Below are 13835 nucleotides of genomic sequence, written 5' to 3'. Positions count from 1 at the left end.
GCCTCTTATGAGACTCAGAATCCATAACTTTATATAGTAACCATTAAAAATAGATGTCTTGCAAATTGAAATGCTCCTTCCACACAGTGTGCGCCATGTAGGATACTGTTTCTCCAAAATCTGTTTCCTTAGATGATTCCAGTCATTCAACAAAGAGACCTTCCCTCCTCCATTGCTATCTTGTATCTTGCTGGGATATTCTCTTTATGATGATTTTTTTGGATGCCACAAGGTCTTCTAGATGAGCACATACAAATTAATGGAAGCATTCTGTGCCATGGGACTGTGCTGAAGGTTTAGTTAATTAGATTGTAACATGAAACAAAAGGAAACTATAAACTGTCTGAACTCTTTATTTCTAGGTTCAAACAATCAAACCAAAATATCCAATCTGAGATACTTGTCCACCCAAAATAATTCAGACCACTCGAATAGCCCCACTCAGGTTGGATGTCTGAGATGACAAATTGGTCTGGTTGTGTGCTTGAGGTGGGCCGATGGCCAACTCCAAGTCAGTGTTCACAGCAGAAGTTCCTGGAGCTGCTTGAGATGCACATTGCATGACCGGTTGAGGACACAGGTTGAAGGCTGACTCAAGGGAAATTGCCGTACTAGCCAGGGTGGTGCATGCTTTAGGAAGATAACCATAATCCAGGATGGGATGATTCACTGCCGGGATGAATGATGCAGTTGGAAGATCAGTTGTTGCTGCAGGATTTGTCAGTTTACCACAGGAAATTCCTCCCTGTAATAAAAAATAAAGGTTAATATTATCAATTGGACCAAAGGCATAGGAGCAGCAATGTAGAAATGATCAGTCATATAATCTTGCCCATTCAGTTTTATGAGTACAGATATAAAAGGCTAATTTAGATAATTTTCAGGAACCATAAAACTCCTCTAGGATGAAATGAACTCATCTCAATCAATTTGGTTCTGGTGGCCAATCTGGCTAGCTAATGTGATTAGTTCTAATATCAATTGGTTGAACATTCAATCCATCCTCCAATGGTCTTAGATCCACTGGCTCTTAGCACTGTAGTCCTTCAAAATTGAACAAACTGCAGAGAAGTGAATGATTTATTACCATGTGTGGCATTCCAACAAAGTCAGGAGCAGTGCAGGTTGCAGACACGGGCACAACTGTGGGACCTTCCAAGCCTCGAACTGCTACTTGTTTTGCAATCTGAGCTGAGGTACCAGCCTGTAGGTATCCACCAATTATATGATATTAGGCAAAGTACTGTGGCCTAATCTTCATTTTAATTCTGTTCACTTCTAGGGAAATGATCATTGCAAACCTGTTCAGGGAATTGGATAATTGGCTTGAGTGGTAAATCTGGGGCAGTATGACTTGGGTCCTATAAATTTAATACCCTGGTTAGATGGGGAAAGAAAAAGACACATTTGGAGCTTCATAGAAGGATCATTATAATGAAGAGATGAGGAAATTACAGGTCTTTGGATGGTTACATCGAATAGACTTGATCTGCGCTTCTTCCTATTGGAGGTAGCCTGCCTAAGGAAATACTTCTGTGCATGACTAGCTACCTGTGTTGGAGTTCGAGACGGCACAAAGTTCCTCGAAATACCTCTCCAGTCCCCCTTGCCGAGACTCTCCAGGCCGGCTAGAAAAGTTCTGTGCTCTTCTTCAGTCCATGGGATCCCTGAGGGAAGGAAGAAAGAAAAACTTTAAAACATATTCGTGAAAAAAAATGGAGTTCTTCAAGCCCAATCAATATTAAGTAGGAAAGTTTGTTAGAGATCAAACATCTGTAGATATTCCCTTGAATTGAAAAACATACTTAAATATTTCAGATTGGAAATTGGAAAAAACATACTACATATGCACTTCCTGTCAATGTTCAAACAGAGGAAGGATTTGAGCAAGGGGACTCAAGCATGAGAATCATCATTGCATTTCCAAAGCTTAAAAATTTGCAGAAATCAAAGGGAGGTTTCTGAATTACATGGAGGCATAGAAACAGTCAGAACTAAATTTTGGTAATCAAGATGGAAAAGTTTTGAAAGTCTTTTTTGATGAGAAAATCTAAGGATTGCCATTGTTGCTTAATCCAAGGATCAAACAGACAACGAGATAGGACAAAGAAACACGCCATGCAAACTGATGAAAGAATTAATCCATTCGAAATTTATTGGCAATGTTGCATGGTTGAGAGTTCGTAGAAACATCACACACAAAAATAAGAGAGGACTCGAAATTCCTTTGTATCAAAGAAAGAACAGCCGATAAGCATTGCCACAATTAAGAGAAACAGAGGTTTTCATAGACCATCAGATAATCTGTCTCAAACTCCAAATTCAAATAAAATAGAAGACAAATACCTGATTTACGTAGCTATCATCTACAAATTCGAACAAAAAAATATGTAAACAAGTAAAAATTGTTTACCCAAGAGACACCCAACTGACCCATATAAAAAATCATCCAAACCCATGATCAAATTATACAAACAAAGTTCATGAATCAAAAAAAAAAAAAAAAACACCCAGGAGACTAAAACACAAGCTATAATTAGCAAAACCAATTCATCCATCAATTACAAAAACGAACCAAAAACCTATTCAAGTAACAAATATCAATCAGCGAAAAGAAAACAAACAGAAAGAAAAAAGGGAAGAGAATGCAAACAAAAACAGAACATCAATACAGAAAATACAAACATCCACGTCGACCCGTCAAACAAGAAAACAACAAAAAGAATACAGAATGGCCCAGGACAGAGAAAAAGAAGCAATTGATAACCTTTCTTCCTCTCTCTTCTCGCTTGAACAGGTCCATCGGATAGATAACCAGGATCACCGGAATTATGCTCAACCGTGCATGATTGTAAATTTCCCATGCTCAAGCTCTTCTTCATGTGCTTGTCCTTAGAAATTCTTACACCAAAAAGCTTCAAACCGAACTTTTCGTTACATGTTCTGGAGTTGTGTCCATTGTTTCCACAATGGGAACACTTTCTCACGGTTTCTTTCGCCATTCTCACTCTTGAGAAATTCCACCCATCTCTCTTCCACATCCCCCGATTTATGGTTTTTATAGACGAGAATAAAGAGAAAAAAAAAATCCCAGAACAGAGACCCTAGAAAAAAGGTTTCTATTTCCGCAATTGCCATTATGGTTACGGGATCTTGACCAAATATGACGTAACGCCCTTCAGGCGGATTACCTAAATAAGCGTGTTCAATTATGTGATTGAGTTGTTTTAATCTTTTAATTTCATGTCCACTTGTTTTTTCTATTTTTTCTCCTTCTCTTTCTCTTTTCCTTTTCTTTAGCTTTTTAGATTTTTAAACATTTTAATTATATAAAATTTTAACTATTTTTAAGGTTTTCTTATTTATCTTGATGTGTACATGAAGGATCATCTTAAGGTTTTATCTTTATCTTTATCTGTATCCTTTATCCAATCATCCCTATATACCCATTTGATTAAGAGTTTAGGACCATATATATCCAATCATTCATTGATATTTCGATGGATCAAGAATCAAGAGCAGGCAGATGGGCCGAATTATTTGATCCACCCAATTATCCAACTGGTGAACTGGGTTCAAATTATCGATATCACGCGATTCAAAGTGACGATACAATTCCATCAATTTTTTAAGTTTTAAGAATCGAGTCTGGACATCTCTAGAAAGATTTCACATCTGTATATTGGAAATATATAAATGATGATATTAACATTGAGAGATATTTCTAATACACAGACGGAGATATACTTGTGGGGCACAGATCTGAATTCCTCTAGAAATTAAAGGATATTAACCTTTAGAAAGCCAAATGTTTTAACTCTCAGTATTTAATAAATGTATTAGTGGGTTTGAAAATACAGACCAAGGTTTTTAAAACCTAATCAGTCAGGGGTCCGGTTTTTAGGTTGAATGGTCTGACTGTTTAAACTGAATAGATGGCTTGTTTTGATAAAAAAAAATTTAAAAAATTAAAAAAATAAAAATAACTAAAACCATTGAACGGTTTGAATAATTTATCTGTCCGAATCAACGGTTTTCTGACCAAATTAATAGTTTTTGGCAAAATAATAGTTACAGGATAAAACAGAACCAATTCCCAAATTTTCTAACCTGACCATTCAATCCGGTCCAGTTTTGAAAACCATGACATAGACAACTACACATCCTTATGCATGTTATTGTGTAATTTGTACCTTGATTATAGTTAAGTGATAGTTAAACACTTAAACGAAGATTGTTGGCATTGGTAGAGGCGAATGATGGCTTATACAATGAGTTCTGGTGTTTATTTTTATTTTTTTTACAGACAAGGACAAGAATATGATTAAGAAGCTAAAAATTCTGATAAATGGACCGTTTTATCATTTAATGAAAACTATCTTATTTTCTAAACCATTCAACTGATGATCCAAGCTTGGACAGTTGGACTTCACTAACTAATTTAATTGCATTGATTTTCTTTTTCATAAAACTCTTCAATATAGATTACAAACTGATCGCATTCTTCATCAGTAAAATTATTCATGGTTTTGACAATATCATTGGCGATATCTGTAGTATGGTGGTACCTAATGGGCTACCTATAGGATAAGCATTCTTGCTAAGATGTGAATGAAATATAACTTGTCTCGTGTTGATTAAAGCATGGGAATGCAAATAAGCTGAGTGTAAATTCTGGTTTATTTTTAATTTATTTTAGATTTGATTTTGTTTTGTTTGTTTGTGAAAAGTGAAATGATGTGGTTCTCACCTTATATGAAAAAGAATGGAAGTATAAGAGAAGGTCTATTTGTTTGGGAGTAATGTAGCTAGAAAACAAGATGATGTGTTCCACACTTTACGTGAGAGATCATTGAAGTATGAAGAAGGTAGAAAACCAAATCTATTATATTTGTTTTGGTTCTCTGATTTTGTCCTGATTAATAATTGATCCGGTTTTGGTTCTTACTTGTTCCGAATCAATTCAGATTCGGTTTTAATAAATATCCCAACCAAACCGAAAAGGTAGGTGTATGCCTATATGGCGTTGATGTGGAGCATTTATAAAAGTATATACCCACAATTTCAACACATCAGACCTGGTTATCCTGATTAATAATTGAGATGGTTCTAGGGTATATGGTTTTGTCTATATTAATAATCGGTAACCAATCCCAACGATTTGACAACCCTAAAATTGGGTGTAAATTTTGCATCAGTTTTTGGGATGCAAAATTTATACTGTCAATAAGTGCAAATGAGACAAAAAAAAAAAAAAAAAAAAACAAATTTTGTATTAAAAAGAGTGCAAATCATAATTATAAACAAATAAATGCAAAACTAGCTAAATTCGTTGCATATTTTGTTTCTAGTTCAGATTTGCACTGCAATCAAAGAGAGCCTTAACAAAAGTAAAGTTGTAAGAAATAGTGAACTCAAGGCAGCCAATTTTGCTTTTATCAGTCATGCATCATGAGAATTACACATTTAATGGGCATTTTGTTAAAAATGTTTTATTCAGTTTTAATACTATGGCTCACTTTGGAAAGAGTACAAATACAAATATGTACAATATAAATGCATACAAAATAATACAATATATAAGGATTTGCACTCTTCAAATTTGTTGTACAGAATTTGCACTCTTTTCCAATGCAGCCTTTGTTTTTAATTAAGTATTACAAATTTTAATTCCTATATATGAAGTAATGCAAAGACAGAAAGAGGAGGACTAAAAACACAATAAGCATGGTAAAAACGATTACAACTTGATTTACCATGCCAAAGCACCAAACTATTGGCAAGTAAAATCCTTTATGATTTGTCAATTTTGTGACTTTACCATTGAATTTCAAGTTGCAAAAATTTTAAGAAAATGACTCATTTTGGTAGATCATAAACGTACAAATCAAGAAATTAAAATGGTATCACACAATTATATAAGTTGCTATATGTTAGATTCTCTTATGCTATTCAAGTGTTAATGCAACATGGTGTTTGATATAAAATATAATAAAAGATCATGGATAATCTTAGAATTGCATAAAAGAACATCTAGAACACTTGTAGAAGGGTCCGGAGATAGACAAAAAAAGACATGGGTCGAAGTAGTAAGACTTTTTTTTTTTTCATTGAGTAGTGGTAAAAAATGATTTAAGGGTCCGTTTGGTTCAAAGTTGAAATCGGAATTGGAATAGTCCATTCCCATAGTCTGTTTGGTTCAGACAAGAATATGAATGAAAATTAAAATCAACAGAAATGAGATTTCATTCCCAAGGGAGGGGCAATGAATGGTCATTTCCTCAAATGGGGGAATGCCATTCTAGAGGAATGAGAATGGAATTCCGATTCCGCCCAATCAAATAATTGGAATCAGAATAGCCCATTTCGATTCCGAATCCAGACCCCTAATTCCTGCAAATCAAACGGATCCTAAGTATTCATAATTTAAAAATGGATATAGAAATTTTTTAGATGTGGATTTGTCATTAATTTGTGTTCATTTTTTGTTGTAATGTTTTGATTAAATTTTCAAGGTGTATGGATGAGAATGCAAAAATAAACAAAGGAGTTGTTTTCCTAAAATACCAAAAATATACTGTAGTAAAAGTATTGATCTTAAAAAGGAATTTGGAAGTTAAACAAATATTTGAGGTAATAATAAAATAAAAGGGATTAGTGGATGATTAATCTCATCTTTCTTACAGATAATTATTATATTAATTTAATTCATTGATTATAAGCTCATTTGGGGCTCTCACGGCCTCTGGGAATCTATCTACTTCTGCCTAGCTACAAGGTTATTTTACAATCTGAACGCTCTTCTTCTCAGAGCGATTCCATCACTGAAGCATTTCTGGGCTATTTGAGTTGTCTCTCTCTTAGAATTGAGTCTCCTACCCTCACTACACTACTCTCAGTACTGAGTCTCCAACTCTTTGAAGGATTAAAGATGGTCCTCAACGTGAGCCTCTCTAATTACACAGTTGTTGAAAATGATGCTAAGCCTATCGTCGACCTTCTGTCAGTGGACCACCACAGCGCATTCGGCACTACATCAGTTCAATGGTTGTCTTATAAGAGAGGTTGTAATAAACTAATATTGTAGCAGTTTTCTCTTTCATTGTAATCGTATAGAATCCTCTCCCCCTCAGCCCCTCTTTTATTTCTAATCTATTGAGGAGCGAGCTGTATTTCTCTTCCTCTTCTAGGGATAAGTAGACTGTACTCCCCTCACAAATCTGAAATTCAATTTTGCAATTTGAAGCATACGATGAACACCCCTATTAAGCTGCTTGCATCCCAGGATAAAATCATTATGCAGCTTTAGTAGTGTATGAATTTTTCTTAATGAAATGAGCAGTAATTGATTAACTGAAATATTAATTTGGTTGGATATGATTTTCAATACAAGTTTTATGCAAACCTTAAGTACCTTTCTGTCACAGGGATTACAGAAGCCACTGTATTGGGTAATTACTTTGAAAATTAGAAGTATCACCTTCACTGGGTTTGGAGAGAGAGACGTTGGAAGAAGAGAAGAATAACTTTTGGGGAGGCGTGAAGAGAAAGAAGGTAGGGAGAGATAAGGAACCTGGGGCCTGGGGAAGACATTGTACCATAAAACAAATCATCCGGTATCATAAGGTGGTATTCAATTATTTATCCCAGGGTTTGATTGGTCAAATCTCTTCCGGCATCATAAATTGCTTTTTATGAATAACTGAAAAAAACAAACAGAAATGCTAGACATCTGTTTCTGGATGGTCCCAAGAGGAATGCAATTCTGATCTTAACTCCCGAGTCTTAAGGCCTTGTACAGTTTTGTTTTGTTTTCTATTCATGCGTTACACAATGGGGTAACTCATCTACCATTCTTCTTAAAGTGGCATGCATGCCAATTCATTCTTAATCCCATTTCATTGTACCGGGGATTTGTTTTGTTTTGTTTCTTTTTCTCTTTTATATAGTCACAGTTTATTCTTGTATCATGTATAATGAACAGTGCTCCCACATACTATTTTTACCCAATAAAAGCTTGTACTAAGGCATACATTAAGAAAATTCATCAAATAAATAAATGATGTTTTTCGTTGATCAAACTTTTAAATGTACTATTAAGCATGATGTGCTTTGAATGTGGTAATTCTAGATGATAATGATGGTAGTAATAATGTATCTAAAAATTTTAATAAATATGTATTTATTTTTATTTTTATTTATTAATCGGATGCATATTACAAAATCCAAATTTGATTACATAAGCACCTCATCCAAATATGTAATAATCGAATCAAGTTTTGAAGTTTTAAATATCATTGACAGGGCTACCTACTTGGCTAAATTCTTCTTCTTGTAATGTTTTATCATTTTGGTGTATCTTTTTTTTTGTTCATTTATCAAAGAAATGTAAGATTTAAATAAAGGGAATTGAACGAGGTGAAAAGTAATAATTCAATTTACGATTTTTATTTTTATTTTTATTTATTAATCGGATGCAGATTACAAAATCTAAATCTGATTACATAAACACCTCATCCAAATATGAAATAATCGAATCAAGTTTTGAAGTTTTAAATATCATTGACAGGGCTACCTACTTGGCTAGATTCTTCTTCTTGTAATGTTTTATCATTTTGGTGTATCTTCTTTTTTGTTCATTTATCAAAGAAATGTAAGATTTAAATAAAGGGAATTGAACAAGGTGAAAAGTAATAATTCAATTTACGATTTAAAACTCATAATTAAATAGGGACTAAATTCAAAATTGAGTATTTTACTCAAAATAAAGTTTCACAATTTTATTCATATTTTTAATAGTAGTGTAAATATAGAATTATAGATGTGTTTAATATTTTTTATATTTTTTTTTATGTTTCTGTGTAAAAATAGTTTTAATATGTTACACTTACTTTTTGTTTAATATGATAATTATATGATATTATACATGTGATTGAATATGTTTTTGCAAAATTTATGTATTTTTTATATGTTATTAATTTTTATTATTTATTTATGACATTATATGTTAACACATTTGACCCAAAAGTTGAAATATTGATCTTTGCCAAACAGTAAAATAATTTCACTTTTGATCAAATCTAAATTATGTATTTAGTTTTCATTATCAATAAAAATAATTCTTGTTTATTACATTTTTTTTTAATTTGATTAATAAAAATATCATAAATCTATTTAATTTTTTCTACATTTTTGTAATTTTCTATATTTATTTCTATTTTAAAAGTTTTATTACCCAACTATGACTTAATACATTGATCAATTTGATTTAGATGGTTGAATTGTTTAACCACCATCGGGGATATGGTTTTGTTTTTGAATCAGTTTTAAAATATATGAATTTATATTATTAAAAATATTATCATAAATATAACTAATATCATTTATTAATGAAAAATAACTTAAAATATAAGATTTAATAAAAGAAAATGAGAATTAATAAATTAAATATAAAACTTAATTGATAGAAGATTAAATAAAGTGAAAAGTAATAATTAAAGTTAAATTTTAGAATGGAGTAAATCAAATATAAATATTTTAATAGCTATTAAAGCTGACATTAAAAGTATAATAAAATGATTTTTATACCCCTGAGCGTCTGAGGTCGTGTTTATCTTTCGTTTCGGTAGAAGACAACGTTGCAAGAGAATTCCGAAGTGGGTTCCTTATCATTTTCGTCTTACGCAATCGGTTGAAGATGGTGGACTTTTCGCGGTTACAGAAATAATTGGTGGATTGCAACAGGGACACAACTATCTTTGGGGTCAACATAATGCTCCTTGGAAGCGATCTCTCTCATCTCTCAGGAACCATCACCGGCCGGTACTGCACTCCTTATGAAGGCGGTACTTCTAAAATCGATATCAGATTGCCCGGCATATCTATTTCTTTTTATTAATTAGGGTTTTAGTTTCTATTTCTTGTTACATTTCATTAATTTTATTGAATTTTGATTGAAAAGTCTTAACTTTTAGGGTTTTAAGTGCCCTTGACCTATTCGTTGTGGAATAACTTGAGATACTTACTCAGCTTGTCTCTTGCGCTTTGCTAAAATTATGAAGATTAAGTTAGAAATTCCTGTAAATTCTTCAGTTTGAGATTCTTATAAATTTGTAGGGAAGTTAGTTGTTTAATCCGATCTCTTTGATTGGGAATTGGAAAAAAAAAAGAATTTTTGAGATTACTCTCTGGGATTTATTGAAGCCACTCACCCCTCTAAAACATAGACGGATTGCCTACAAGGTTATTTTAAATGTCCAAACATTGACATTTCGTTCTTAACTTCACCTAAATAAATAAATAAATCATGATTCTTTATTCATGAAAAAAAAACTTCACCTAAATAAAAAAAAGGGAAAAATGTGAACCAGATCAATTTGGAAATCAAGCAAGATCTATCCTGGTTTAGCTACAAAATGATAAGTTAATCATTTATCCCAGAACATGATTTAATTCTGTTATCTTTTATAATAGGTTTAATGTTTAGTAATCGTCAGGAGAGAAGAAAATTGATTCAGTTTACGACAACTTGACAAGTAGCCTTATTAATGTTGGTCTTTTTTTGGCAGATAGGTATCGTTTCGAGCTTCCAAAGATGCAATTTATGACAAAAGTTTGGTATGGATCTCCTTCTTGTATACAACAATGACTTGTCCGTTAGTTTGTTCTCTTCATTTGTTTGGTTCTTTAAATGCCTACCTGGTTGCCAACTCTATGTTGGTACTATGAATCAATTGCACTTCAGAAGCAGACCATCTACTGCGGAAGGTGGACACATGGCTAGAGAGAATAGTAGTGGAAATTAAGTCAGAAATTTGTTAATTTATCCTGCTGCTTTAGGGGGTGTTTGACAATATGGTTGGTTTTGTTTTTGAAAACAAAAATAACTGCCATATCGGTAAAAACAATATAATTTTGCTGATTGGTAGTTTTTGTCTTCAAAAACAAAATCAACATGTTGTTGAACACTCCTTAATTTCCTCTCATCTCCATGGATTTTGCACTGGTTCAATGCTCTGAAGTTTGAAGTTTATGTCTTTTCTTTGCCCATTGAGGGAGCTCCCTTTCCCTTCCCCTCCCCCAAAGAAAGAGTTTCACTATTTGGTTTTTTTCGTCTCAACGTGTTAAACATAATGGTGACTTTTAGTAGTCATGGTCTGAGAGTTTCTTTTTCTTTTTTTTTATGGAAAAAATTATTTTAAAGTGCACACGTTGCATTGTGTCATATCTTGTTTTCCATGGCACGTTTTTCCACTAATCATCTGGCTTTTGGGAGTCTGATCTCCCATTACCTATTTGTGTTTGCTCTGGTGTCTCTCCTCTGCATGCCATGATTACTACTTGGACGGTTGGACCTACTGTATATTAGAATTATTAGGATATTTAGAACTTGGAATTGATAGCAACCTCTTGTAAGTAATACTAGGCTGACTACCCGGTCCCTCAGATGACATATCATCCAATCAGTGTGACCCACATGTAATGGAGCAAATTGGTTACAGGTTAATTTTTTAATTGTAAGAAAATAAAAAACAAAATAAAAGAAAGTTAAAAAAAACAAAGTGGAAAGAATAAACTTTTTGTTTTGGGAGTACAAATAGGGTTTTGAGAAAAATGAGATGAGAAGGTTTGGATTTATTACAGATATTTTTAAAGAAAAAATAAACTTTTTGTTTTGGGAGTTGTAGTAGTATTAGAGAGTGATCCTTAACATCTCAGTTCAAGTTTTGAGGGGGCCAAGGACCCACTTTACTGTTTTTAATTCTGCCTCCACTTACTACTAACTATACAAATGGGGATATTAACAAGGGCAAGCCCCACCCCCTCCCCCCAAATATACTTGGGATGTGTGTGAAATTACGAATGAACATTTAATTTGAACAAGAATGAGTTGATCTGTTATGCATGAGAATTGAGATTGACACCTGAACGTCAATATGTATGGATAGATGATGGTTTTCTGCTTCTTTGTTTGATTTTATCCTTAAATTTCTTTTCTTTTCTTTTTTTTTTCTTTGTATCATGATAATATGCCAAACGGATATTGTAATCCATAAGCAACGCCATGACTGTATATTTCATTTATAAATGGAACTCCTGTATGTGTGCATGTGTCTGTGTATGGTCATTTTATTTCTCAGTTGTCTGAGCCTCATGTGCATGTGCAATGACAAAGTAGAGACTTGGAAAGAGGGGATTGGCCACAGTTTCTCATGCTGTTTTGTTTGGTGTCTGGGTGGAAAGGAACAATCACATGTTTGAGAACAAGGCGATCTCTTGATGATGTGCTTGCCTATATTTTTTCTTTATGCAACATTGCAACCTGTGGGTGGTAAATAATGAAGTTCCTCACTGGTATCTATTTGAATGATCTGCAGATAAAGTTGGTGGACATTTTTATTTCTTCCCCTATGAGTTCTTCTATTCCCTGGGTGTTTGGCTCAAGTCAGGTGGGGGTGCTGAAATTAAACTTCAAAGGAAGTGCTTTGGGGAGCCATGGTGTTGCTGGTATTGGGGGGAGGGATCAGGGAAAGGGATGCCAACATGGGTTGGGATTTCAGTGGCCCAATTGGTATTACAGATTCCTCAAAGGCTGAGGTTTTGGCTGCTGTAACAGGGATTGAAATTGCAAAAAGCATGGGTTTCTTCTAATACCATTAAATGGCTAGGGAAAAAGATTATGGCTCTTGGATGCTGTCTCATTACCTGAATGAGTCTATGGATTTATTTCACTGGAAGAACACTTATCTATTTTGGATCTGAAGAGGGCTGAACTCTTTAGCTAATGGTCTAGCTAAGCCCAAAGGGATTGTTTGTATAGTGGAAGAACTCTGCCTGTAATCTAAGTTGTGGTTTCTTTCTTTTTTCCTTTTTCCCTGGTATACACCTTCTCATCTACTCCTTTATTTTCTATGAAGTTTGGTTATTTTTTCTAGAATCTCCCAATTATAGAATCAATTGAATTTTTTTTACAATTTCTTTTTAATTTTTCATACTTTAATCATTATCATGACACATGTGCAATGCACGTGCCCACTTACTAGTAATATATATTTACAAAAAAAGAGTAAAATTCTTAAAATACTCATAAGTTTTTGGAAATTGATTAATTCTACCCGTATTATTTGGTAATTTCCTTAGAGTACCCTCAAGTTTTTGGCAATTGACTAAATCCTCCCCTGCTGTTAGTGTCTGTTAGCGTGTCATCACAATCCATTCACATGTTACACCATGGTATATAGAATGTTTATAAAACCCAATATTACCTTTTGTGATCAATTTTGCCCTTCATTATTCTTTAAATTTTCAAAATAAAACTCAACATCCACCTTGGGGACAAGAACATGGCCTTCAACATTTATTCGGTTGAAGGTCGAGAACACAAAAGGGAATTTCTAAACATTTGGACCATCGTGAAAATTTGGAACTTAGATTGCAACTTTGTGATAGCAAAGGATGTTGTTTGCAGGTGGGGAAATGTGTCAGGTTGGGTCTTCTACTTTGAGTTATTGCTCTAAAACCAACGGATTTGTTCTTTGTTTCATGCTATGTGTTTCACATATATTCTATAGATTGTTTTCTTCTACTGCAAGCAACAAGCAAGGTAAAAAAAAGGATCTAAAAATTGTGTAAGTATGCTAGACTTACAAGAGCAATAAACGAAAGTTGAATAGCCGTATTCTTGATAAGGCTGCCAGCATTCCAACTGCTGATCTTGATGCCTAAGAACTATCTTCATGTCATGAATCTCATTGGTGCCTGCATTCAAACTAACAAAAGATCCTGTGTTGTATGTGGAAGTAAATCAATTTCGATGTATGTAGGGAGTTCAGCCT

At 33.5% G+C, this 13835-nt stretch overlaps 1 protein-coding gene and 1 long non-coding RNA gene across 3 annotated transcripts; one reads left to right on the top strand and one right to left on the bottom strand.

Moving 5' to 3' along the window:
- Positions 1 to 273: 273 nt before the first annotated feature.
- On the bottom strand, positions 274 to 3071 carry LOC104598416 (transcription factor KUA1-like). Of its 2 annotated transcripts, none has more exons than XM_010260460.3 (5): positions 2768 to 3071; positions 1474 to 1667; positions 1302 to 1361; positions 1088 to 1204; positions 274 to 745 (listed from the first exon to the last, which is right to left on the bottom strand). In XM_010260460.3, the coding sequence occupies exons 1-5, from the start codon at positions 3039 to 3041 to the stop codon at positions 419 to 421; spliced, it is 972 nt and encodes a 323-aa protein (XP_010258762.1). In that variant the 5' UTR covers positions 3042 to 3071; the 3' UTR covers positions 274 to 418. The 2 variants fall into 2 exon arrangements, with proteins under 2 accessions (XP_010258762.1, XP_010258761.1); XM_010260459.3 differs by having other exon boundaries at positions 1456 to 1667; positions 2768 to 3069.
- Positions 3072 to 9587: 6516 nt separating this feature from the next.
- On the top strand, positions 9588 to 12934 carry LOC104598690 (uncharacterized). Its single transcript, XR_016077139.1, has 3 exons — positions 9588 to 9845; positions 10569 to 10617; positions 12378 to 12934. It is a non-coding gene; the product is annotated as an uncharacterized LOC104598690 (long non-coding RNA).
- Positions 12935 to 13835: the final 901 nt, after the last annotated feature.

This window comes from Nelumbo nucifera, chromosome 6 (genome assembly GCF_055504915.1).
Source record: "Nelumbo nucifera cultivar China Antique chromosome 6, China Antique-T2T, whole genome shotgun sequence".
NCBI classification, from domain to species: Eukaryota; Viridiplantae; Streptophyta; class Magnoliopsida; order Proteales; family Nelumbonaceae; genus Nelumbo; species Nelumbo nucifera.
Note: the sequence above shows the minus strand (reverse complement) of the source record. Positions and strands in the feature narration are given on the sequence as shown.

Bases quoted from the DNA above. Each gene is read 5' to 3' on its own strand.
- LOC104598416 (XM_010260459.3), bottom strand. From the start codon at position 3,041: ATGTGGAAGAGAGATGGGTGGAATTTCTCAAGAGTGAGAATGGCGAAA. The intron at 1,668-2,767 runs GTTATCAATTGC...TCCTTCCCTCAG, and splicing joins GAGAAGAGAGAGGAAGAAAG to GGATCCCATGGACTGAAGAA. The intron at 746-1,087 runs GTAATAAATCAT...TTTTTATTACAG, and splicing joins TTGTTGGAATGCCACACATG to GGAGGAATTTCCTGTGGTAA.